Source organism: Microcebus murinus, unplaced genomic scaffold (assembly GCF_040939455.1).
Source record: "Microcebus murinus isolate Inina unplaced genomic scaffold, M.murinus_Inina_mat1.0 scaf003_hap2_Mmur4.0, whole genome shotgun sequence".
NCBI lineage: Eukaryota > Metazoa > Chordata > Mammalia > Primates > Cheirogaleidae > Microcebus > Microcebus murinus.
In genome coordinates, this window is record NW_027438949.1 from 317,778 (window position 1) to 342,548 (window position 24,771).

Genomic DNA, 24,771 nt, shown 5'->3' on the forward strand with positions numbered 1-24,771 from the left:
TCATTGTGAAACTAACACCAAGAGTCTCTCAGGGGCTGGGCTCGGTGGCTCACACCTGTAATCCTAGCACTCCAGGAGGCCAAGGCGGACGGATTGCTCGAGGTCAGGAGTTCGAAACCAGCCTGAGCAAGAGTGAGACCCTGTCTCTACTCTAAATAGAAAGAAATTAATTGGCCAACTAACATATATATAGAAAAAATTAGCCAGGCATGGTGGCACATGCCTGTAGTCCCAGCTACTCAGGAGGCTGAGGCAACAGGATTGCTTGAGTTCAGGAGTTTGAGGTTGCTGTGAGCTAGGCTGATGCCAGGGCACTCACTCTAGCCTGGGCAACAAAGCAAGACTCTGTCTCAAAAAAGAAAAAAAAAAAAAGTCTCTCAGGCTTTTCTCAGCTGATTATGTGACTTCTGCTGCCTTCTCCCTTGGCCAGCTTGGAGTTGGGCAACTTTGTTTCATTGCAATCAGTAGGCTTCCCCCTTTGCTCTCCTCTGCTCTGCTCCAGAGGTTCCCAGGCTAGAAATGGCAAGTGCCAGCTCCAAGGGAGGGTGGGGGGGACAAGAGGTACCCTGGAGAGCCTCTTCCTGCTGAAGGGGCTGGAGCAGGGCTGGGGACCATGCTCAGGCATCACCTGGAAGAGCCCCTACCCTCAGGCATCCTTCCACACTGCCTCACTTGGTTCAGAAGGTAGGCAGAGTAGCACTGGGGACACACTATCCCCAAACCCACTGCTCTGGGAAACCAGCAAGTTCTCTAGTCATTCATTTAACACAAAGCGATCGAGTTCTCCTCTGGACACAGCAGCCAGAGTCCCTGCCCTCTTCGTGGTACTTGTGTGCTGTGGGGGGCTGGGCACCCAAGGTGAGTAAGCACACCGACAGGAGTTCAGAGTGGTGCATATGAGAGAGGACACAAATGGGCCGCTGTGTCCCCAACCCCCCCCCCCACAACATGTAGATCCCACAAGGACAGCCTGGAGAGTGAGGCCCACAGGTGAGGGCCAGAGGAGCATCCCATGCAAAAGGAAGAACAAACGCCAAAGCCCAAGTTGGGAACAAGCTCAATGGGACCTAGAAACTGAAAGCAGGCCAGTGGCTGGCAGGCCCAGAGCCCAGGGCAGGCAGGGCCCACGTGGCCATCCCCTGTCCCTTCCTCCTCCCTAGCCATCTTACCCAACCATCACCCACATGCCCAGCTTCCTTCCTGGGGGTATCCTAACACTGGTTCACGGAGTTACCAAATGGGCTTTGAGCCACTTGCTGTTCCCCCTTCTGTGCAGCCACTTCCCCCTCTCACGACTCCCACGCACACCAGAAAGGGAGTGGATGTACTTACTGTACCATTCCAGAAAGTTCTGGCCTTATAGAACAGAGTAGGGAAAGGAGCCTTGGACCTGGAATAGCATCTTCCCCCACCTGATAAGACCTCGGCAAGGATAGGGAGTGTCTCTTCCCTCCACACAGGGAATGTGGGGATGATAATAGGACTGGGAGTCTGCTTGGGCCCCAATTTTTCCACCTGGGCCATGAGGGCCATGGGCTCAGTGGGTGCTCAGGACCCGTCCTGATCATGGGTCTGTGTGAGGGATGACCTGGCATCCTCAGTCCCTCCCTCTCAAAACATTTCTGGGCTGACTTCCTCCCCTTGGGTTGATAAAATTCTTGCTATGTCATGATGTTGGCACTCCCCTCAAAACCTGGTGACTCACAGGCCCCAGGGTGTTGGAGGGAGGCTGTTTTGTTGGTTTTTCAGCTCAGCTTACCTCAGCAGCCCCCAGGTTCTCTTGCCCCAGTGGTCAGGAGCCAGCTGGGCCCCAGCCAAGGCCCAGGGCTCTGCCCCAGGATGCAAGGCAGATCCTTGACCCCAGCAACCCCTGGGGGACCGGATGGCCCACCCTTGCTGGACCTCAAGCACCTTCACACCAAGACAAAGGACTACAGTGATTTGGGTTTATAAAACAGGAGGCTAAGGCCAAATCTCAAGCAACCACAGGCGGGTCATGGCCCAGGTCACTTTGCCCTGGCCTGACCAGACATCGGTGGTTGGAAATCTTTTTTTTTTTTTTTTTTTTTTTTTTAGACAGAGTCTCATTCTGTTGCCCAGGCTAGAGTGCTGTGGTGTCAGCCTAGCTCACAGCAACCTCAAACTCCTGGGCTCAAGCGATCCTCTTGCCTCAACCTCCCAAGTAGCTGGGACTACAGGCATGCGCCACCATGCCCGACTAATTTTTTCTATATATATATTTTTTAGTTGGCCAATTAATTTCTTTCTATTTTTAGTAGAGATGGGGTCTCAGGCTGGTTTTGAACTCCTGACCTTGAGCGATCCACCCCCCCCTTGGCCTCCTAGAGTGCTAGGATTACAGGCATGAGCCACCGAGCCAGGCCAGGAGATCTTAATCATGTCCTGCTTCTGCCCTTAAATCACCACATGTCCTTGGGTGGATCCTTCCCTGCTGTGGTCCTTAGATGACATGAGGAGGTAGGGAGAGATAAGCGGCTTCCAACCACTGCTCACCAAGAGCCCTTTCATTGCCACACACACACACACATACACACACGGTGTGTTTAGGTTTTCTGGAGCAAGCCAGAAGGTTCCCTAATGTCTTCCCATATTGATTCCTCCAGAGGAGTCCTAAGTAAGGAGGGCAGGGCCACCCTAAGCCCTAAGAAGAGCCTTGCGGCACAGCTGGACTGCCCTCAGTTGAAGGGGGTTGCCTGCCCCTCCCCCCGCTGTCCTCAGTCCTACCTCTTGAGTGACTTGGAACCCAGCAGACTGTCAGTGGCAGGGCTGAGCTGAAACAAGGCAAGCAGGTTCTATGGCTGGTTAATCCCAAAGGGAGCAGTGAGAACAAACAGCTTGGGGTGTGGGGCAGCTGTGACTCAGCAGAGCAGTCTCCTGCCACCAGCATTGTCTGGAGTCCATCTGGATTCCTCCCAATCTGTTGGAATTTGGTCATAAGCAAACTACCTGCTGCAAGGCTTAAAGCTACCTGCAGGTTGTGGTTCTCATTTCTTTCAGGGTCTGGTTCTCAGCAATTTGGCGCTTTCAGGAGCGTGCAGGGCCAACACTGAGCTGACACAACATGACTGATGGGACAAGGATAGGGGGTCATCTGAGCTGGACCTTCAAGGACTCTAGGGCAGGAGCATCTCCTAGCAGTGAGAGAATCAAGCAGCTTCAGGGAGCAGCAAGTCGGCTGCTGGAGTGGCTGCGCTGGGCATCATGTGGGCAGCGATGGGTGAGGAGGTCCCACAGACAGTCTGAGCCCAGCTGGTGGCAGGTCTGGGACATCTTTTTGAAGACAGTCACTGCAGCATGTGGGGGACAAGGGGGCCATTTAGGAAGTTCTCACAGTGGTTCACGTGGAAGGTGGCAATTTCAGTAGGGACCCATTCCAGAGCACCTGTGAGATAAATTGTGAGTGGTTGGCAGACATGGCCAGGGGGTGGAGGGAATTGGTCCCCTAGGCACCAACATAGGGAACCATGGTTTGGGAAGAGCCCACTTGGGGGTTTGAGGGTCCCAATGGAGACTAGAGATAACCATCAGACACTTGCTTGTGTGTGCGTGCACTCAGCAACATCTGGACCGGGGCAGAACTTGGGAGTAGTCAGCCTGCAAGTCCCCACCTGAAGCCCAGGCATGGCCTAGATCCCCAAAGCAGAATCAAAGGCAGAGCAGAGCCCTGCAGATCATAGATATCCCTGAGTGCCCACGGAGCCCGCCCGCCTTGGGTAGCTGTTTCCCACCTGGGAGCCCCCTTCGTGGCTTCCTAACTGCCTGTCTGGGGGCAGGGTTGGCTGCGATTACATGGCTTCCATTTTGTACTTGTTCATAGAAATGGACTCATCCAATGGTCATGATACTTGATCATTTTCGAAGTTTATGTGTAAGACAGTGCCACCTCCTCATTTTTAAAGGGCTAGTTAGCATGGTCTGGGCCATTGTATACAAGTCCACTTGTGACGGCAGTAAGTTGCCTTTCAGCTGTGCTGGAGGGGGGAGCAGGTGACTATATTCAGGGAGGCCCCCAGTGTGTGGAGCCCACTGGTGACATGGGGCCAAGATGGAGAGTGTTGTTCTGCCTGCCTTCTTTTTTTGTTGTTGGTTTTTTTGTTTTTTGTTTGCTTTTGAGACAGAGTCTCACTGTGTTGCCCGGGCTAGAGTACCGTGGCGTCAGCCTAGCTCACAGCAACCTCAGACTCCTGGGCTCAAGCGATCCTTCTGTGTAAGCCTCCCAAGTAGCTGGGACTATAGGCATGCCACCATGCCTGGCTAATTTTTCCTATATGTTTTTTTTTTTTTTTTTTTTTTTTTTTGAGACAGAGTCTCACTTTCTTGCCTAGGCTAGAGTGAGTGCCATGGCGTCAGCCTAGCTCACAGCAACCTCAAACTCCTGGGCTCAAGCAATCCTACTGCCTCAGCCTCCCAAGTTGCTGGGACTACAGGCACGAGCCACCATGCCCGGCTAACCTATATGTTTTTAGTTGGCCAATTAATTTCTTTCTATTTTTAGTAGAGACAGGGTCTCGCTCTTGCTCAGGCTGGTTTCGAACTCCTGACCTTGAGCGATCCTCCCGCCTTAGCCTCCCAGAGTGCTAGGATTACAGGCATGAGCCACCAGGCCCGGCCCTGCCTGCCTTCTTGAGTGTTGCTTTGAGCTCAGAGAAGGACAGGCTACATCTGAAAAGTTATCCCAAACATCTGGAAAGTCATCCCAAACATCTGGAAAAACTCGGGTTCAAAATAACTTGTTGGATGTGGTATTTTGATTTTTTTAATCAGATATGTCTGTAGGTAAGGCTTCTGAAAGTTAGTTTTGCATTTAATATTCCAGCCCTTCACCCCGGGAGTTGGTTTTTCTGTCTGGGGTGAGGCAGGATCCAGTTGGGCCAGTCTTCAGCAGTGCTCTGGGCCTCTCAGTGTCTTTCCTGCCACTCTGCAGCACTCTGGGAGTGCCCCTGGCTCATCCCACACTCTTGATTATAGGGTCCTGGAGATGAAAGGAGACTGCTGCTCTGTCCTTCAGGAGGCTCTGTCCTTCAGGAGGCCCTGGCCTTGCGTCTTCCCCTTCCACCTAAAGTGTGTCAAGTTACAAAAGTAAAGCATGGGCCGGGCGCTGTGGCTCACGCCTGTAATCCTAGCTCTTGGGAGGCCGAGGCGGGCGGATTGCTCAAGGTCGGGAGTTCAAAACCAGCCTGAGCAAGAGCGAGACCCCGTCTCTACTATAAATAGAAAGAAATCAATTGGCCAACTGATATATATATAAAAAATTAGCCGGGCATGGTGGCGCATGCCTGTAGTCCCAGCTACTCGGGAGGCTGAGGCAGAAGGATCGCTCGAGCCCAGGAGTTTGAGGTTGCTGTGAGCTAGGCTGACGCCACGGCACTCACTCTAGCCTGGGCAACAAAGCGAGACTCTGTCTCAAAAAAAAAAAAAAAAAAAAAGTAAAGCATGTCGGGTTGTTGATAAGCTTGCAGAAAAGGGACCACATGATTCTGCCCAAGAACCAGGAGGGGCCCCCTGTTTAGGTCATCTTCAATGTCTTTAATCAAGTTTGATCATTTCCTCCTAGTGGGCTCACGTGTGTTTCACTGGATTTTTTTCCAGGTTCTTTATAATATTTGCTTTTTTTACATGGTATTATCTTGAATTTTTTTTTTTTTTTTTTGAGACAGAGTCTCGCTTTGTTGCCCAGGCTAGAGTGAGTGCCGTGGCGTCAGCCTAGCTCACAGCAACCTCAAACTCCTGGGCTCAAGCAATCCTACTGCCTCAGCCTCCTGAGTAGCTGGGACTACAGGCATGTGCCACCATGCCCGGCTAATTTTTTCTATATATATTAGTTGGCCAATTAATTTCTTTCTATTTATAGTAGAGATGGGGTCTCCTTCTTGCTCAGGCTGGTTTTGAACTCCTGACCTCGAGCAATCCGCCCGCCTCGGCCTCCCAGAGTGCTAGGATTACAGGCGTGAGCCACCTCGCCCGGCCTTGAATTATTTTTTCCCAACAAATAATAAGTGTGTAGCCGATGACTTTTCACAAACTCAGTACAACCACGGAAGCTGCTCCTAGAGCGAGAAACAGAACATTATGTGCACCTGATCCCCTTACGCTCGCTGCGCCCCCGAGGGCAGTTTCTAACCTACTCTTACCCTCTGCTACATTATTGTTTTTCTCACCATCTTTTTTTTTTTTTGATACACATTGCAGTGCACAGATATTACTGTACAATCAGTCACACACCTTCAGCATGATATGGGACATTTTCATCTCTCCAGAAAGTTCTTGGGTGCCCATTCCCAGGCAGTCCACACCCTGCTCCAGGCAACCACTGATCTAATTTCTGTCATAAATAGATTAGTTTTGCTTATCCTGGAACTTCACTGAAGTGGACACAGAGCATTTCATCTCTTGTATCTGGATGCTATGGTTCAGCATGTCATTGCCATTCCCTGGTGTCACATGGCTCTCTAGCTCTTTCCTCTGTGTTGCTGAGTAGTGTCCATTGTGTGAACATACAGTTTGTCCATTCACGTGTTGATTACTTTCAGCATTTGGGGTGTTTCTAGGTTGGGACTATTTTGAACTGAGGCTGCTGTGTGTGACCATTCGTGTTCAAGTCTATGTGGACGTGTTTGTCTTGGGTAGTAGTACTGAAGAGGGGAACGGCCAGGTCACATGCCGAGCTGTCTTAGAGAGTGCCTGTACCATCACACATCACCACAACTCAGCCACTCTAGTAGGTGATTTAATTGGCTTTTTTTTTTTTTTTTTGAGACAGAGTCTCGCTTTGTTGCCCAGGCTAGAGTGAGTGCCATGGCGTCAGCCTAGCTCACAGCAACCTCAAACTTCTGGGCTCAAGCGATCTTCCTGCCTCAGCCTCCCGAGTAGCTGGGACTACAGGCATGCGCCACCATGCCCGGCCAATTTTTTCTATATATATTAGTTGGCCAATTAATTTCTTTCTATTTATAGTAGAGACGGGGTCTCGCTCTTGCCCAGGCTGGTTTCGAACTCCTGACCTCGAACAATCCGCCCGCCTCGGCCTCCCAGAGTGCTAGGATTACAGGCGTGAGTCACCGCACCCAGCCTAATTGGCATTTTTTTGACAACCGATAATCTTGAACACTTTTTCACATATTTATTGGCCTTTTGTTTTTCTTCCCTATGAAGCATCTGTCAAAGCCTTCTACCCATTTTTAATTGGGTGGTTTTCTTATTGTAGGAGTTGCTTATATATTCTCGATACAGGTGAATTTGGTGAATATTTTCTCCCAGTCTGTGGCTTGTCTATTCATTTTCTTAATAGTGTCTTTTGATGAGCAGAAGTTTTAAATTTTGATAAAATCTTAATTTATTAATTTTATGGTTATTGCTTTCTGTGTCCTAAGAAAATATTTCCCTGTTCTTACCTATTGATTTTTCTTAATCTAGCAACCTTGCTAAACTCTAATTAATTCTAATAATTTATCTGTAGGTTGATTTGAGGTAGTTTTTTAGTAGACAAACCGTCATCTACAAATAAAGACAGGGTTTTTTTCTTCCTTTCCAAACCTTATGCCATTTTCATTTTCTTGCCTGACTACACTGGCTAGGGGCTCTTGTTCTGCATTGACTAAAGACCCAATAGCAGGCATTCTTTCCTGGGGGAATTATTCCAGCATTTCCCTTAAGTATGGTGTTTGTGAGGTATTTTATAGATGCCCTTTATCAAGTTAAGGAAGTTGCCTTTTTTTACTCCTTTGATAAGAGTTTTTTATCATGAATAATTTTCTGAAACACTTTACATCTGTTCAGTTTAGCAAAGTTGCTAGATTTTTTAAAAAATCAGTACATAGGAGTAGGCAAAGATTCCATAGAGTTTTTTCCTTTAATCTCTTAATGTGGTGAATTTTGATGATTGATTTTTCTCTCTTAATATCAAACCAGTCTTTTATTTTCTAGATAAAACCAACTTGATTCTGATGTGTTACATTTTCTAACATTGCAGGATATAGCTTACCTATGTTTTTCTACAGGCGTTTTGTGTCTGCCTGTGTGTAAATTAGGCCTCCAGGTTTTCCCACGTGCTTTCCTTGCAGTTTCCACCACCGAGCTTCTGTATTTTCATAGAACCACTGGCAGTGCTCTCTGTGCCAGGAATTGTCTTGGTGGGAAGGTTTGTGGCCACTGCCCAACTCATGTCTCTTGCTCTGTTTTGATAGGTTGGCCTTTTCTAGAAATTTGTCCATCTCATCTAGGTTGTCAGACGTGGACTAAAGTTGTTCATAAAACCCTTTTCTCTGTTTCCTGTCTGTAGCGTACACCCAATTATACACCCAAGTGTTTTGGGTTTTTTCTTTCGGTTTTTTTTTTCTTTTTCTTTTTCGTTTGTTTATTTTTTAGAGATTAGGGTCTTACTCAGTTGCCCAAGCTGGTCTCAAACTCCTGGGCTCAAGCCGCCCGAGTCTCTGGGATGACAGGCTCAAGCTACCACACCCAACTACGATGCCCCCCCCCCCAGTTATTTGTGCCTTTTTAAAAAGCAGCTGTGCCAGAGGGTTGCCTGTTCTTATTAGCCTTTCCAAATGCCAACTTCTGGCTTTGTTAATCTTTTCTTTTGGTTAGTTTTTCATGATACTAATTTTTGTTTTCATTATTTCATTCCTTGTAATTTGTTTGGCTTTAAAATTCTACTGTCCTTTTTCTGACTTTGTAAATGGAATGCTTAGCTCATTGTCTTCAAGCCACATCTCAGGCAAGTCTAATACATGGCACTTCCGTCCTCATTCAGTTCTACTGAATTGAATTTTCAGGTTTTCTTCTTGAATGTAGGAGATGTGTTTGAGTTTTAATTTTTTTTTATAGCTAGAGAATGAGTACCAAAGGAGACAAGTTTATGCCTTCTGGGTTGGGGATAAAGGACTGGTGCAGGCTTGGATCTCAGGGCTCCTCTGGCAGTATATGGGGGCAAGACAGATATGCTTGCAGCTGAGTGTTGATCCTGAGCTAGTGGGGTGGGGGACAATCTAGATTGTGTCCCCAGCTGCTTCTAACCCCACCTGTTCCCTCTGCCACAGGGCGACCTGGCCAAGAAGAAGATCTACCCTACCATCTGGTAAGTGCATCCCCCACACTGCCCCTGTGGCCTCCCCAGCAGGGACAGGCCTAGCCCTGCCCTCCCCACCCTGGCTATGGCTGTGCTCTGCCCTCAGGTGGTTGTTCCGGGACGGCCTTCTGCCTGAAAATACCTTCATTGTGGGCTATGCCCGTTCCCGCCTCACGGTGGCTGACATCCGCAAGCAGAGTGAGCCCTTCTTCAAAGTGAGTGGCTTCAGAGTCTCCCCTGGCCTGGTTCTGGCTTCTCTGCTAGCTCCCATGGGGCCAGCCTCAGGTAGCTGCCCAGGGATATCCTCCCATCCCATCCTGGAGTGTTCCTCCCTCTTAGCACCTACATCCTTGCCTTCCCCAAAACTACGCATGCTGCCTGCCAAACAGGGGCAGAAAACTGCCCCACCTGCTCTTGCCACTTCCTTAGTGGCAAGGGGAGCAATGGGCACAGAGACCCCCATCACCCAGCCACCCTTTGACCAGGCCTCACTGGCTCCACCCTGCTGTGCTCTGGGGGCAGGTTGGATGTGCCTCTTCACTGGAGAAATCCTTCCAAGTTCCCTTTTCTCAACACATCGTAGTTTGGCATAATGATTTTGGAGAGAGAGCTTTCTTCAATGCATTTCTCCCAAAGTTTCCTGAAATCTCACTTCTGTCTTAGGGCACAAGGTCCCCAGGGATGCATTCATGCTGCCTGCCTCTGTCCCCTTCCCTGGATGTGCAAAGCTGCTGAGATAGCACTGAACCCTGTGTGGGAAGCCCACTCTGGCTGTGGGATGAGAGCACAAATGAGACCCACTACTCCCCTGGGGCAGGGCAGACCCGGACTCTAAAGGAGGGGCGGACATCTGTCTGTCCATCTCTCCCAGGCCACCCCAGAGGAGAAGCCCAAGCTGGAGGAGTTCTTTGCTCACAACTCCTACGTGGCTGGCCAGTATGATGACACAGCCTCCTACAAGCACCTCAACAGCCACATGAATGCGCTTCCCCAGGGACTGCAGGCCAATCGTCTCTTCTACCTGGCCTTGCCCCCCACCGTCTATGAAGCCGTCACCAAGAACATCCATGAAATCTGCATGAGTCAGATGTAAGGCTTGTCCTTCGCCTGCATTCCCTGCTGTAGTGTCCTGGCTACAGATCTGCGCTGGGGTGGGCAGGGGCTCCCCCCTGCTCCAAATGGCTCTAGACAGCAGAAAAGTCAGGTGCTCCCTGTTTGTTCTCTGCATGAATTAGCTCTCCAAAGAAGGGAGTAGGCTATAAATACAGTAGTTTTCTAATAGTCCTTGCTAAAAATGTTACTACCCATCTTTATGGTTCAAATGCGGTTCAAGCGCTGGAGTGCAGCCTCAATGTCCATCACGCGGGAAATCAGTCCCTGGCAGCAGTCTCTGCCGCGACCACAAGGTGACGGTGTTTCTCCATGAAACACTCGCTGCCGCCCGCTCATTCCCTGGCTTTTCCCAAGTCCCCGCCAGGGCCACAAGGTGGCAGTGTTGCTCCGCGAGAAGACCGCTGAAAGGCAGGCACTCCAGGGGATTCCCAGACCCAGACCCATGGCCCTCTATCTCCCCTCTCCTGGTTTTGCTCCGTGGGACACAGCAAAGAAAGTGACCTTTTCTCATTTTAAACCCAATGGGGAAAGGCCAAGCGTGGTGATCACGCTTGTAATCCTAGCACTTTGGGAGCCCGAGGCGGGAGGATTGCTTGAGCTCAGGAGTTCGAAACCAGCCTGAGCAGGAGCCAGACTCTGTCTCTACTAAATATAGAAAAATTAGACAGATGTGGTGGTGTACACCTGTAGTCCCAGCTGCCCAGGAGGCTGAGGCAGGAGGATCACTTCCCTCTTAGCACCTGCATCCTTGCCTCCCCCAAAACTACCCATGCTGCCAGCCAAATTGGGGCAGAAAACTGCTCCACCTGCTCTTGCCACTTCCTTAGTTTGAGGAGTTTGAGGCTTCAGTGAACTGTGCTGACACCACTGCACTCTATCCAGGGCAACAGAGTTGAGACCTTGTCTCAAAAAAAAAAAAAAAAAAAAAAAAACAATGGGGAACATATGCCCTTGCCAGCCCTTGCCCCTGCTCCCCCACACTGGGCCCATGGGACATGTCGGCAGTGCTGCCCAGCGCCATCAGATTGGCAAGAAGGTTTTCAAGGTGTTGAGCCTGCTGTTCAGTGCCAGGGACAGAAGGCAGGGGACAAAGGCCAGCCCAGCAGAGCTGAGGATGCAGAGTGGGGAGGGAGGCCCTGCTCCCTGAGGAGGGGTTCAAGGGAGGTGACATGGTTCTGGGCTCCTGGCAGAGGCTGGAACCGCATCATCGTGGAGAAGCCCTTCGGGAGGGACCTGCAGAGCTCTGACCAGCTGTCCAACCACATCTCCTCCCTGTTCCGGGAGGACCAGATCTACCGCATTGACCACTACCTGGGCAAGGAGATGGTCCAGAACCTCATGGTGCTGAGGTGGGCACTGCTTCTAGGGGACGGGGGAGAAGGGGACGGTGTCAGGAAGCGATGCTTATGGAACCTTGACTGTCCTGCTACTACCCTGAGGACGAATTCCTCCAGAAAATGGGGCCCCTGCCCCTCTGCTGTGCCAGCCTCTGCCCTGCTCATCCCTACAGATTTGCCAACAGGATCTTCGGACCCATCTGGAACCGGGACAACATTGCCTGCGTGATCCTCACCTTCAAGGAGCCCTTTGGCACTGAGGGCCGTGGGGGGTATTTCGATGAATTTGGGATCATCCGGTGAGAGCTTGTTTCCCCTTTGTGGCAGGCGGCACAGGGCATGGGGCACAGTCACCTGCAGGACTGGCCCTCCCTGTTGTGGGAGGCTCCTCCTCATACCCCAAGGGTCAAAATCTGAGCATCTGGGCTGTGGAGGGTGGCCAAGCCCCTCGGGTTTCCTGGCTCAGTGTCTGGGTCACTGTCTACTTCCTTGCTTTAAGGGTACCTGGAAGACAGTAGGGATCTGGAAGCAAGTCTTGCACCTGCCAATGGAAAGCCTCATTTGGGGACCACAGGCCCCCTGGTACCTGGCTGACAGGGAGGGGGCTAACAGGCCTATTCCTCATTGCTTCTCTCAACCTAGAAGTGGCACCTGACCAGAGCTTTGGCCTCTTCTGCCATCAGGGACGTGATGCAGAACCACCTCCTGCAGATGCTGTGTCTGGTGGCCATGGAGAAGCCTGCCTCCACCAATTCAGACGACGTCCGTGATGAGAAGGTGGGTGGGGGTGTACATTCCTGGTCCCCAGCAGCCGTGCCCCCCAGCAGGCCCACCTCTGAAACACTGAGCAAGATATGAGAACGGCAGGTGTCCTTGTCCCCTATAGAAGCTACTGGCTCTGAGGACAGCAGGTAGAAGCACCCAGGGCTGGGAGTCATGAGCCCAGATTGTCATGTCCCAGGTGTGACAGTGAACTTGGTATAACCAAGGGCAGGCCTCACCTTCCTCTTCAGAAAACACAAGAGTGGGTCTTGGTGGTCCTGGAGGGCCCTCAGGGAAGGGACCCATGGCTGTGCCCCTGGCACAGTGAGCAAACCCAAAGAGGTACTTCCTCCCGTCCTTAGGACACCCTATGGGGAGGCCCACCCGGCTTCCTCACGCCTGCCCCATGTGCCCCAGCTCATCACTCGGGGCCGCTCTCTCTCCTGGCTTTCTCCCAGGTCAAAGTGTTGAAATGTATCTCAGAGGTGCAGGCCAACAACGTGGTCCTGGGCCAGTATGTGGGAAACCCCAGCGGAGAGGGTGAGGCCACCAAAGGGTACCTGGATGACCCCACGGTGCCCCACGGGTCCACCACTGCCACCTTCGCAGCTGTCGTCCTGTATGTGGAGAACGAGAGATGGGATGGTAGGTGGTGCCTCTGGGGCCGAGTAAGGCAGAACAGGGCATGTGTTTGGGAGACCCTTTCACTGCTGGAGGCCGGAAGCCGGTAGGGGTGGAACATAGCACCCTGCCACACTGCCATGCCATGCATGCACATTCACACCCTGGCACTAGCTGACACGCACACACACCCCAGCCCATGCCACCAAGAGAGCTGGTCCTGAGGCTGGCCTTGTCACTCACCCAGGGGTGCCTTTCATTCTGCGCTGCGGCAAAGCCCTGAATGAGCGCAAGGCCGAGGTGCGGCTGCAGTTCCGCGATGTGGCTGGCGACATCTTCCACCAGCAGTGCAAGCGCAATGAGCTGGTGATCCGAGTGCAGCCCAACGAGGCTGTGTACACCAAGATGATGACCAAGAAGCCTGGCATGTTCTTCAACCCCGAGGAGTCAGAGCTGGACCTGACCTATGGCAACAGATACAAGGTGCCCCTCGGGGAGGGGCCTGTGAAGGAGGCCTCCAGGCCTGGGGACAATGCACAGTGGTGTCAGTGAGACCCCTTCCCTTGCAGAACGTGAAGCTCCCTGATGCGTATGAGCGCCTCATCCTGGACGTCTTCTGTGGGAGCCAGATGCACTTTGTGCGCAGGTGAGAGCCCCTATGGCTATGGGGGTGGCCTTTCCCCCCTCCCTCTGTGCCACCCCCTTCCCAAGCCATACTGTGTCCCTTCAGCGATGAGCTCCGGGAGGCCTGGCGGATCTTCACCCCGCTGCTGCACAAGATCGAGCTGGAGAAGCTCAAACCCATCCCCTACATTTACGGCAGGTGAGGGAAGGGCAGCGAGAGCCAGTGGGCAGGCGCCCAGGGTGGGCTTCCCTAACCGCCATGCCTGTCCCCTCTCCAGCCGCGGCCCCGCGGAGGCAGACGAGCTGATGAAAAGAGTGGGCTTCCAGTATGAGGGCACCTACAAGTGGGTGAACCCCCACAAGCTCTGAGCCTGGCACCCACCCACACCCCACCCGCCTGGGCTCCTCTGTCTCTCCTTCCCACCGCCCAACCCCATGGGAGGGCTTCAGGACCACAGGCCTCAGCATCACATTCCTGGCCCTGGGCTCAGGCCCCCTTTGCCCCTCGCTGCTGCTGCTGCTGCTGCTGCTGCTGCCGCTGCCGCTGCCGCTGCCGCCGCCGCCGCCACCACCACCACCACCACCTGAGACCAGCTACATTCCTCAGCCACCAAGCACTGGAGACTGACCATCCCAGATCCCCTCAGGCCCTGCCTGAGCCAGCCTCCTCCCCTCATTACAGCCCCAACCGAAGGCAGGAGAAGGGCAGCCTGTCTGTCTGTCCCAGGGCTCCCCAGCCACTGGGACTAGGGATGGCCTAGTGCAGGAGTCAGGGCTGATGGGGAGGGGCTGTGGGCCTCAGTGGGGCAGTGGCCAAACCACATACCCTGGTGGCTGTGGGCAGGCTCCTCAGAACTTCGGGTGTGAGAGAACTTGCCCACAGCCACGCCAGCCTCAGTGCCACTCCACATTCCCGGTCACCAGCTGGAAGGGACATGGTGCTGCTCAGCAACGTCTTAGGCCCCCTAGGAGTCCCCCAGTCTCCCCAACTCTGCACTCCACAGCCCCTTCCCTACCTTCAGGCAGCCTCCCTACCACAGGAAAAGCAGAAGCAGCAGTTGGGAACCCCCCGTTTGTCCCTCTCCATTAAATCTGCAAACAGCCTCTCCTGTCCCCGTGTCATTTGCTTCCCCCACTCCACATGCACCTGCATGGTTCCCCTGCGGCAGGCCTCCCTCAGCCTCCTCACCTCTGGGCCAAACCCCACATCCAGTCGTGACCACCGTGTCACCTATCCTTCTGAATATTAGAAGAGGTCCATTTCTGTTGTTGTCAGCCCCCTGGTCTGTGGTGCTTTGTGACAGCAACCATAGGACACTCATACAAGCCCCAATCCAGAAATAGCTTCTCCTCACTTCTGAAGGTCAGAGTTCGAAATCCAGGTCAGGACGGGGCCCACTCCCTCCAGAGGCTCTTTGCTGCCTCTTCCAGTTCACAGCGGCCCCAGATGGTCCTGCTTATGGCCACCTCACCCCACTCTCTGCCTCCGTCTCTACGTGGCCACCACCTCACCATGTGTGGCTTCTCCTCTTCTATCTTTTTCTTTTCCTTTTTATTTCAGCATATTATGGGGGTACAAATGTTAAGGTTACGTGTATTGCCCATGCCCCCTCTCCCCCCTCGAGTCAGAGCCTCAAGCGTGTCCATCCCCCAGACGTTGCACATCTCACTCATTGTGTTTGTATATACCCATCCCCTCCTCCCTCCTCCTCTCTCCCACCTGCCCGATACCTGATAAATGTTACTCCTATATGTCCACTTAGGTGTTGATCCATTAATACCAATTAGCTGGTGAATACATGTGGTGCTTGTTTTTCCATTCTTGAGATACTTCACTTAGTAGAATGGGTTCCAGCTCTATCCAGGAAAATACCAGAGGTGCTATATCACCATTGTTTCTTAAAGCTGAATAGTACTCCATGGTATACATATACCACATTTTATTAATCCACTCATGAATTCATGGGCACTTGGGTTGTTTCCACAACTTTGCAATTGTGAATTGTGCTGCTATAAACATTTGAGTGCAGGTGTCTTTTTCATAAAGTGACTTTTGATCTTTCGGGTAGATGCCCAGTAGTGGAATTGCTGGATCAAATGGTAGATCTACTCATATCACTTTGAGGTATCTCCATATTGCTTTCCACAGAGGTTGAACTAGTTTGCAGTCCCACCAGCAGTGTAGGAGTGTTCTCTCTCCGCATCCACGCCAGCATTTGTTGTTTGGAGACTTTTTGATAAAGGCCATTCTCACTGGAGTTAAGTGATATCTCATTGTGGTTTTGATTTGCATTTCCCTGATGATTAGAGATGTTGAACATTTTTCATATGTTTTTTGGCCATTATTCTGTCTTCTTTTGAGAAGTTTCTGTTCATGTCCTTTGCCCATTTTCTGATAGGGTTGTTTGATTTTTTTCTTGCTGATTTTCCTGAGTTCTAAATAAATTATAGTTATCAGCCCTTTATCAGATGTGTAGCTTGTAAAAATTTTCTCCCATTCTGTGGGGTGTCTGTTTGCTCTCTTGACAGTTTCTTTGGCTGTGCAGAAGCTTTTTAATTTCAGTAGGTCCCTTTTGTTTATTTTTGTTACTGTTGTGATTGCCTTTGGTGTCTCCTTCATAAATTCCTTGCCTAGGCCAATGTCTAGAAGAGTATTTCCAACATTTTCCTCTAGAATTCTAAAGTTTCACACCTAAGGTTCAAGTCTGTTACCCAGCGTGAGTTGATTTTTGTGGGAGGTGAAAGGTGTGGGTCTTGTTTCAGTCTTCTACATGTGGCTATCCAGTTTTCCAGCACCATTTATTGAATAAGGATTCTTTTCCCCAGTGTATGTTTTTGTCTGGTTTGTCGAAGATTAGTTGGCTATATGAGGATGGTTTTATATCTGGGTTCTCTGTTCTGTTCCACTGGTCAATGTCCCTGTTCTTGTGCCAGTCCAAAGCTGTTTTAATGACTATAGTCTTGTAGTATAGTTTGAAGTCTGATAAATTGATACCTCCTATTTTGTTTTTATTGCCTAGGATTGATTTTGCTATACAGGGTCTTCTCTGGTTCCATATGAAGCGTAAAATTCTTTTTTCTATATCTGTGAAAAATGATGATGGTATTTTGATAAGGATTGCATCGACTCTGTAGGTCACTTTGCTTAGTATAGACATTTTAATAATGTTGATTCCAGCCGGGCGCGGTGGCTCATGCCTGTAATCCTAGCACTTTGGGAGGCCAAGGCGGGTGGATTGCTTGAGGTCAGGAATTCAAAACAAGCCTGAGATAAACCCTGTCTCTACTAAAAATAGAAAGAAATTAATTGACCAACTAAAAATATATATACAAAAAATTAGCCGGGCATAGTGGTGCATGCCTGTAGTCCCAGCTACTTGGGAGGCTAAGGCAGGAGGATCGCTTGAGCCCAGGAGTTTGAGGTTGCTGTGAGCTAGGCTGACGCCACGGCACTCACTCTAGCCAGGGCAACAAAGTGAGACTCTGTCTCAAAATAATAATAATAATAATGTTGATTCTGCCGACCCATGAACATGGTATATTCTTCCACCTGTTTACATCCTCTGCTGTTTCCTTCTTCAGTGTTTCATAGTTCTCCCTGTAGAGGTCTTTTACCTCCTTAGTTAAATATATTCCTAGGTACTTTGTTTTCTTTGTTGCTATTTTGAAGGGAATTGAGTCTTTGATTTGGTTCTCACTTGTACTGTTGTTGGTGTATATGAATGCCTCTGATTTCTGTGTATTAATTTTGTATCCTGAGATTTTACCAAATTCATTTATCAGTTCAAGGAGTCTCTTGGTTGAATCCTTGGAGTTTTCTAGGTATAATATCATGTCATCAGCAAAGAGTGAGAGTTTGATCTCTTCTGCTCCCACTTGGATGCCCTTAATTCCACTCTCTTGTCTGATTGCTGTAACAAGGACTTCCAGCACTATGTTGACTAGAAGTGGAAATAGTGGGCAACCTTGTCTTGTTCCAGTTCTGAGTGGGAATGGTTTCAATTTTTCCCCATTCAGTATGATATTGGCTATGGGTTTGTCATATGTGGCTTGTATCATTTTTAGGTAAGCCCCGTCTATGCCTATTTTGTTGAGCATTCTTATCATAAAAGGGTGTTGAATTTTGTCAAATGCTTTCTCTGCGTCTATTGAGAGGATCATATGGTCTTTGTTTTTTATTCTGTTTATATGGTGAATTACATTTATAAAATTGTGTATATTGATCCATCCCTGGGATGAAGCCCACTTGGTTGTGATGGATTATTTTCTTGACAAGCACCTGGATTCGATTGGCTAGGATTTTGTTGAGAATTTTTGCATCTATATTCATAAGGGATATTGGTCTGTAGTTTTCTTTTTTTGTTGCATCCTTTCCTGGTTTTGGTATTAGGCTTATGTTCGCTTCATAAAATGTGTTGGGGAGGATTCCATGCTTTTCGATGTTGTGGAATAATTTCTGCAGGATAGGCACCAGTTCTTCTTTGTAGGTGTAGTAAAATTTGAGTTTGAAACCATGTGGTTCAGGACTTTTCTTTTTAGGAAGGTTTTTTATTGTTGTTTCAATTTCAATACTTGATATTGGTCTGTTCAGGAATTCTATTTCTTCCTGGTTGAGCCTAGGGAGGCTGTGTGTTTCTAAGAAATTGTCCATTTCCTCCACATTTTCCAGTTTGTGTGCAAGAGGTTTTTTAGTATTCATAATTATATCTTGTATCTCCATGGCATCTGTTGTAGTTTCTCCTTTATTGTTCCTGATGGAGCTTATTAGAGATTTTTCTTTTCTGCTTTTCGTTAGTCTAGCCAAAGGTATGTCAATTTTGTTTATTTTTTCAAAGAACCAACTTTTTGTTTTATTAATCTTCTGTATAGTTTCCCTGTTGTCAATTTCATTTAGTTCTGATTTGAACTTAATGATTTCACTTCTTCTTCTGAGTTTGGGGTCAGTGTGTTCTTCTTTTCCAGCTCTTTGAGATGATTCATTAGATTATCTATTTGTGATCTTTTCGACTTTTGGATATAGGCATTTGTGGAAATAAAATTTCCTCTCAGGACTGCTTTAGCTGTGTCTTCCAGGTTTTGATAACCTGTGTCTCCTTTGTCATTTAGTTCAAAGAATCTTTTGATTTCCATCTTGATTTCCTCGTTTATGAAGTGATCATTCAGCAGAAGGTTGTTTAGTTTCCATGACTTTGTGTAGAAATGAGAGTTCCCCTGGGAGGCCAAGGCAGGAGGATTGCTCAGGAGTTCAAAATCAGCCTGAGCAAGAGTGAGACCTCGTCTCTACTAAAATAGAAAGAAATTAATTGGCCAACTAAAAATATGTAGAAAAAAAATTAAGCCAGGCATGGTGGCGCAAGCCTGTAGTCCCAGCTACTCGGAAGTCTGAGGCAGGAGAATTGCTTGAGCCCAAGAGTTTGAGTTTGCTGTGAGTTAGGCTGATGCCATGGCACTCTAGCCTGGGCTAACAGAGTGAGACTCTGTCTCAAAAAAAAAATCAAAGTTCCTGTGAGGGTTGATTTCTACATTTATTCCATTGTGATCTAAAAAGATATATGGTATAGTTTCTATTTCTTTAAATTGTTTGAGACGTGCTTTGTGTCCTAAGATATGGTCAATCTTAGAGAATGACCCATGAGCTGATGAGAAGAACGTATATTCAGTGGTTTTGGGGTAGAACGTCCTGTAAATGTCAGTCAGGCCCATTTGTTCCAGAGTTCTATTTAAGTCTATTATTTCTTTGTTGATTTTCTGTTTGGAGGATCTGTCCTATACTGTCATTGGGGTGTTAAAGTCTCTGACTATTATGCTAGTTTTGTTTATCCATTTGTTTAGATCAACTAGAGTTTGCTTTATCAATCTGGGTGCACCTAGGTTGGGTGCATGTATATTTAGAATTGTTATGTCTTCTTGTTGAACTGTACCCTTCACCATTATATAGTGACCTTCTTTGTCTTTTATTACTTTTGTTGATTTAAAAGCTAAGTTGTCTGTAATCAGCACTGCCACACCAGCTTTCTTTTGGCTTCCATTTGCTTGAAATATTGTTCTCTACCCTTTTACCTTTAGTCTACCTGCATCCTTGCAGGTTAGATGTGTTTCCTGAAGGCAGAAGATACTTAGCTTGTGTTTTTTTATCCATTCGGCCAACCTATGTCTCTTGAGTGGGGAGTTCAAGCCATTCACATTTATTGAGATAACTGATAGGTGGGGCAGATTTCTGTTCATTATGTTGGTTTGAACTTTGTTGCTTGTTTTCTCTCTTGAGCCATTGTGGTATCTAGGCTTTGATCTTTAGCTTTTGAGTAGATTGACATTTGTGAGTGTTTATTGTGCTGATCCATGGGTAACACTGTTTTGAGTACTTCTTGAAGGGCTGGTCTTGTTTTGGTGAATTCCCTCAGTCTTTGCTTATCTGAAAATGTCCTGGTTTCTCCTTTGTTTACCAAACTTTGTTTTGCAGGGAATAAGATTCTAGGCTGGGCATTATTCTGTTTCAGAAGAGTGAAAATGGGGCCCCAGTCTCTCCTTGCTTGTAAAGTTTCAGTAGAGAAGTCTAGCATTATTCAGATTGGCTTTCCTTTGTATGTTACTTGCTTCTTTCGTCTTACAGCTCTTAGAAGAGCCTCTTTAGTTGATATTTTGGTCAGTCTGATGACTGCATGTCGTGATGTCTTCCTGTTTGCATTGAATTTCCCAGGGGTCCTTTGAGCTTCTTGAACTTGAATATCTACATTTTTAGCAAGGCCTGGGAAATTTTCCTCTATTATATAATCAAATAGTTTATCCAACCCTTTAGTGTTTTCTTCTTCCCCTTCTGGTAACCATATAACCCTCACATTAGGTTTCTTCACCTAATCCCACATCTCTTGTAGGCTTTGCTCTTTTCTCTTGCTTCTCTGCTCTATCTCTGTGACTGATTTATTTCATTGGAAGATGTTATCTTCAATCTCTGAGATTCTTTCTTCTGTTTGATCTTTCCTATTTTTGAGGCTTTCCACTGTATTTTGTAGTTCCCTGAATTGATTCTTCACTTCTAGGAGTTCTGTTAGATTTTTCTTTATCATTTCAATTTCTTTAGTGAATTTTTCTTCCAGTTCCTGGAATCTTTTTGCGTTTTCTTTGTGTTGATTATCCAGTTTTTCTTGTAAGTCACTGAATTTTCTTATGATCCATGTTCGAAATTCTTCTGTCATTTTAGTGGTCTGATCTTGGTTGATGTCCATTTCTAAGGGGCTAGTGTTCCTCTTTGTGGGTGTGCTTTCCGTTTGAGTCCTCATATTTTCAGAGTTTCTTCGCTGATTTCTTCCCATCTGGATCAGTTGTTCCTTCTTACCTTTAGGTGTTCGTTTGGATAATGGCATACCCTGTTTAGTCTCTGAGTGAGTAAGTGGTGTTTCTGGATGAGATTCAACCATACCCTGTATGATGAGTCAGTAGGACGCCGTAAAAGGGTGTGCAGAATGTCCTCCCTGTCAGTAGGTGGCGCTTGCTCAGAGGAGCAGGCTACACTGTTGTTTTTGGGTCCTGTAACCAGCTCTTGTTCCTCTGGTGAGGCACTCTAGTGCCTCAGGTGGTGGATGGGGCCCTGGGGCTTCCAGGTGTGTCCTTATTCTCCACCTTAGTAAGGGCTGGTCTGGGAATGAATCTGGCCAGAGCTGGGTTGGGTAAGCCTGCCCTCAGGTACCCCAAATGCTGTTAGCTGGGGTCAAAGTTCTGTTCTCTGCTTCTGGGAAAAGTTGTCAGGGAGGGGCTGGAATGGCCCCACTCAGTCAGAAAGTCTGCGTGGGGGGGTGGGTTCTGTCTGAGACCTGCAGTCTGGAGCAGGCCTCACTACTTTCCACCCTCCCCAACTCCACGGTTTTTCCTGGGCCTCTGCCAGCAGGCCAGACCTCACACCACTTGGTCTCCCCTGGCTGTGATGTGGGCTGGGAGGTTCCCTGGGCAGGGTCACCGCCTGGGCTGGGCACACGCCCCCCCCCCTTGGAAGGAGGGTTGTCCTCAAGCACATTGATCTGCCCCTGAAGGCACACACACCTAAGTAGGCTGTTCACGTATATCCCTTCTGTGCCCCGGGCAATGTGAGACCTGGGTGCCCAGGATCTGGTCTGCAGTCTGACCTCTGAGCCCCGGAATTCAATCCCTGACCCCACCAGGGAGAGGAATGCCAGTCCTAATTCATACACAGGGAGCCCAAGCTGGGTGGATGTCTCTCAGCCTCAGGATCTTCCCCTTTCTCCTGGAATCACCAGGCCAGCAGCATCTGGGAGGGCTGGCGGGTAGGGAATTCACCGTCTGAGTACCCCTCAGTCAGCTATAGGGCCCCAAATGAGAAGGTCCCGTTCCCTGTTCCCTGGAGATATCTCTGGCTGGTGGCTATAATGTCTGTCTTGGCAGCCACAGATAGGGAAAGCAGAAGGGAGAATGAAGCAATATGGCCCCTTCCGCACAGCTGGGGTCTGTGCACATGGAGGTGCCCCAAGGGAGTTGGGAGCCTGGTGCCATGTCTTCTACAGGCTTACCACTCACTGGTGGTGACCATCTCTGGGCTGGTGTCCACAGGTCTCTCCAACCACTGGGGAGCCCACCAGCAGTCCGAGATGCAAGGGAGGGGAAAGTTAACTGCCCCACTTACCCTTGCCACTGGTCTCCAAGCTTCTTGGAGGTCTCTTCTTCCAGTTGTCCTCCCCAACCTCCTCCCATGGAGTCTCTCATAGTCTCCGGTACCCCTCCTTCCAACCCTTGTCCGATGTATGCTCGCGTACTTGCTTCTTTCTTCTAATTTCTTCTAGAATCTGTCTTTTTTGCAGAGACACTGGCGGTGTCTCTCGTCTGCCATCTTGCTCCACCCATCCTCCTCTTCCATCTTGTAAAGACACCACTCACGCTGGATTAGGGCCCGCCTGCTCCAGTATGACCTCGTCCTAACTCAACTGACTGCATCTACAAACACCCTATTTCCAAATAAGGCCACATTCAGAGATTCCAGGTGGGAATGAGTTTTGGGGGCCACTTTTCAGCCCTGTACACTGGCCCAAAAAGGGTAGCAGTCCCTGAGTGTCTCTGCACAGTGTTTGTCTGGTGGGTAGGACAATTCCCGTCCCATAAGCTAGGATGGTGTCTTGCTCCCTGCCTACCACACATAAGCTGTGCCCTGTATGTGACTTCTCCTCTTCCCATCCCCTCCCCCTGTAAACAGGGGAAGTGGCATCTCTGCCTTGCGGGAGGAGGGAGTCACCAAGTTCACTTGGACCCTGAATAGGGAAGGAAGGCACTTGATGGGAGCCAGGAGCAGGTCACAGGATTGGAGGCTGCACTTAGGCCACAAGGGTAGTGGCCTTTTGGCCTTGGTCCTGGTGCCCGTGGCTCCAGAAGGGGTCGTGGGAAAGGCTGAAATCTGGGGGGGGGGGCACTGAGGTTGAGCTGCAGGGCTCTCAGGGTACAAAGAAAGGCTTAATAGGGGAAATGTGTGTGCAAGCAAGAAGGCTGTCACCCCTTGTGTCCTGGGACTTGGGGCAGCCTCCTCTGTTACCTACCATGGGAAATCAGGCAGAACTGTCAGGAGTGGCCAGGAGGGAAACTCCTGGGGACAGGGGACAAAACCCAAGTAAGTGAGCATTGGTCAATCCCAAGGTCTCAATACCACCTCCACAGTCACCTCCGGGTGTCATGAACGTCACTGGGCTCACCATGCTGGATGTGACCCTGTCCTAGTGGTTAGAGAGGAGCTGTGTGGCTGTATTGCCCTTGACTCCCTGCTGTGCGGGTCTTGAAACTATGGTTGGGCAGACTAAGCTCTGTGACAGGCCCAGATGACCAAGGCAGGTATCCAGCAGAGGGGGCCCCTGAAGCCACATCTGCACCTCACTCGCCACCAGGGGGCGCCGTTCTTACGTCGTCTCCTGGGAAACATTCCCTGTGGCCCAGGGTCCTGCCTCCTCAAAGCCTTGAATACGAGCCTGGGGATGGCATTGAGCCCTGAAGGGGTGGGGACCAAACAAACTGAAAGGGGGCCAAGCCCCAGGGAGCACCTCACTCTTCCTGTCCCTCATGTTTATGGACTGCGGGGAACCTGCGGACGTGGCATCACTGGGACAGATGCTCCCGTACGGGGGCAGCAGAGGAAGCCTGAAGTGGAGAAGGGACCCAGCCCCATGAATGGCCCCCAACACATGAGTGACCGTGTGTGAGTGGGAAGGGAGGAACATGGGGACCTCTCCATCTGATACTGCTTTGAGTGCCTACATTGTGACAGAGGCATGATGGTCTTGGTGAGGATGTTGAACCTGACCTCTGGGTGCCTATGAGGGACAAAGAAATGAGGGCCCTCATGAGGACAGTCAATTTGTCCATTCAGCCCTGGGTGCATACACTGAGGCACATGCATGAGGGACCAGCTAAGAACAGACAATTGTTACCTCATCTCTAGGTGAATATATTATAGCCCAGGCCTTAGGGTCCCACTGAATTGAGACAAATATCACCTCAGTTCTGGAGACCCACACAGGAACAAGGATGACACAGAGTGAGGAAAGTCATCACTCACCTCATATGTGTGTGCTTACAATGGGGCAGATGCAACACACCTGTCACCTCAGCTCTGTGTGCCAACATATGTGCTGAGGTATGAGGCCCAAGTCAGGACTTTTAACTGACACCAAATCTCTCTCTGCCTATACTGGGACAGATGCAGGGGGTGGGAGGGGCAGGTGGGGACAGTCAACTGTCCTTTCAGTTCTGAGTGCCTACTCTGTGGCAGAGGCATTTGGGCCCAGGTAAGGGCACTCAGCTGTCACCTTAGCTCTGGATGCCTGCACTGTGGGTTTAGGCATTTGTGTCCAGGTGTGGTCGCTCAACTGTCACCTGAGTCACCTGTCACCTCTTATACAGATATGCTAGGATAGAGACGTGGTCCCAGACGAGGATAGTCAATTGTTGACACCTGAGCACTGCTGCCTACACTGAGACTGCTGCAAGAGGTCCAGCTGTAAGCAGTCAACTGTCACCTCAGCTCTGGGTGCCTGTGCTGGGGCAGGAACATGAGGGCCCAGGTGAGGGCAGTCAACTGAAAGCACAAATCTTAGTGCCTATATTGGAAAAGAGAACGAGGGACCATTGAGGTCATTCAACTGTCATTTCATCTCTGAGTCATTAAACTTAGGCAGAGGCATGAAGGTGGGGTTCTCAACTGACACCTGAGCTCTGGTTGCCTAAGCTATGGTAGAGTCA

The 24,771-nt window shown here is 49.6% G+C and overlaps 2 protein-coding genes across 5 annotated transcripts in view; one reads left to right on the forward strand and one right to left on the reverse strand.

Moving 5' to 3' along the window:
* The window catches only part of IKBKG (inhibitor of nuclear factor kappa B kinase regulatory subunit gamma), a 27,013-nt gene extending 24,186 nt beyond the window's left edge, over window positions 1-2,827 (reverse strand). Inside the window, exon 1 of the mRNA XM_012758189.2 lies at window positions 2,746-2,827. The gene's annotated coding sequence lies outside the window, so the exon portion shown is untranslated. The remainder of the gene's footprint in view (window positions 1-2,745) is intronic.
* Window positions 1-14,649, forward strand: part of G6PD (glucose-6-phosphate dehydrogenase) — a 17,562-nt gene extending 2,913 nt beyond the window's left edge. For all 4 annotated transcript variants that reach the window (XM_075999716.1, XM_012758184.3, XM_012758185.2 and 1 more), the window contains exons 3-13: window positions 9,060-9,097; window positions 9,195-9,303; window positions 9,960-10,177; window positions 11,392-11,550; window positions 11,712-11,837; window positions 12,222-12,315; window positions 12,759-12,945; window positions 13,169-13,404; window positions 13,491-13,567; window positions 13,652-13,744; window positions 13,824-14,649. In XM_075999716.1, the coding sequence (XP_075855831.1) occupies window positions 9,060-9,097; window positions 9,195-9,303; window positions 9,960-10,177; window positions 11,392-11,550; window positions 11,712-11,837; window positions 12,222-12,315; window positions 12,759-12,945; window positions 13,169-13,404; window positions 13,491-13,567; window positions 13,652-13,744; window positions 13,824-13,914 (1,428 nt within the window). In that variant the 3' untranslated portion in view covers window positions 13,915-14,649. The remainder of the gene's footprint in view (window positions 1-9,059; window positions 9,098-9,194; window positions 9,304-9,959; window positions 10,178-11,391; window positions 11,551-11,711; window positions 11,838-12,221; window positions 12,316-12,758; window positions 12,946-13,168; window positions 13,405-13,490; window positions 13,568-13,651; window positions 13,745-13,823) is intronic.
* The last annotated feature ends 10,122 nt before the right edge of the window (window positions 14,650-24,771 follow it).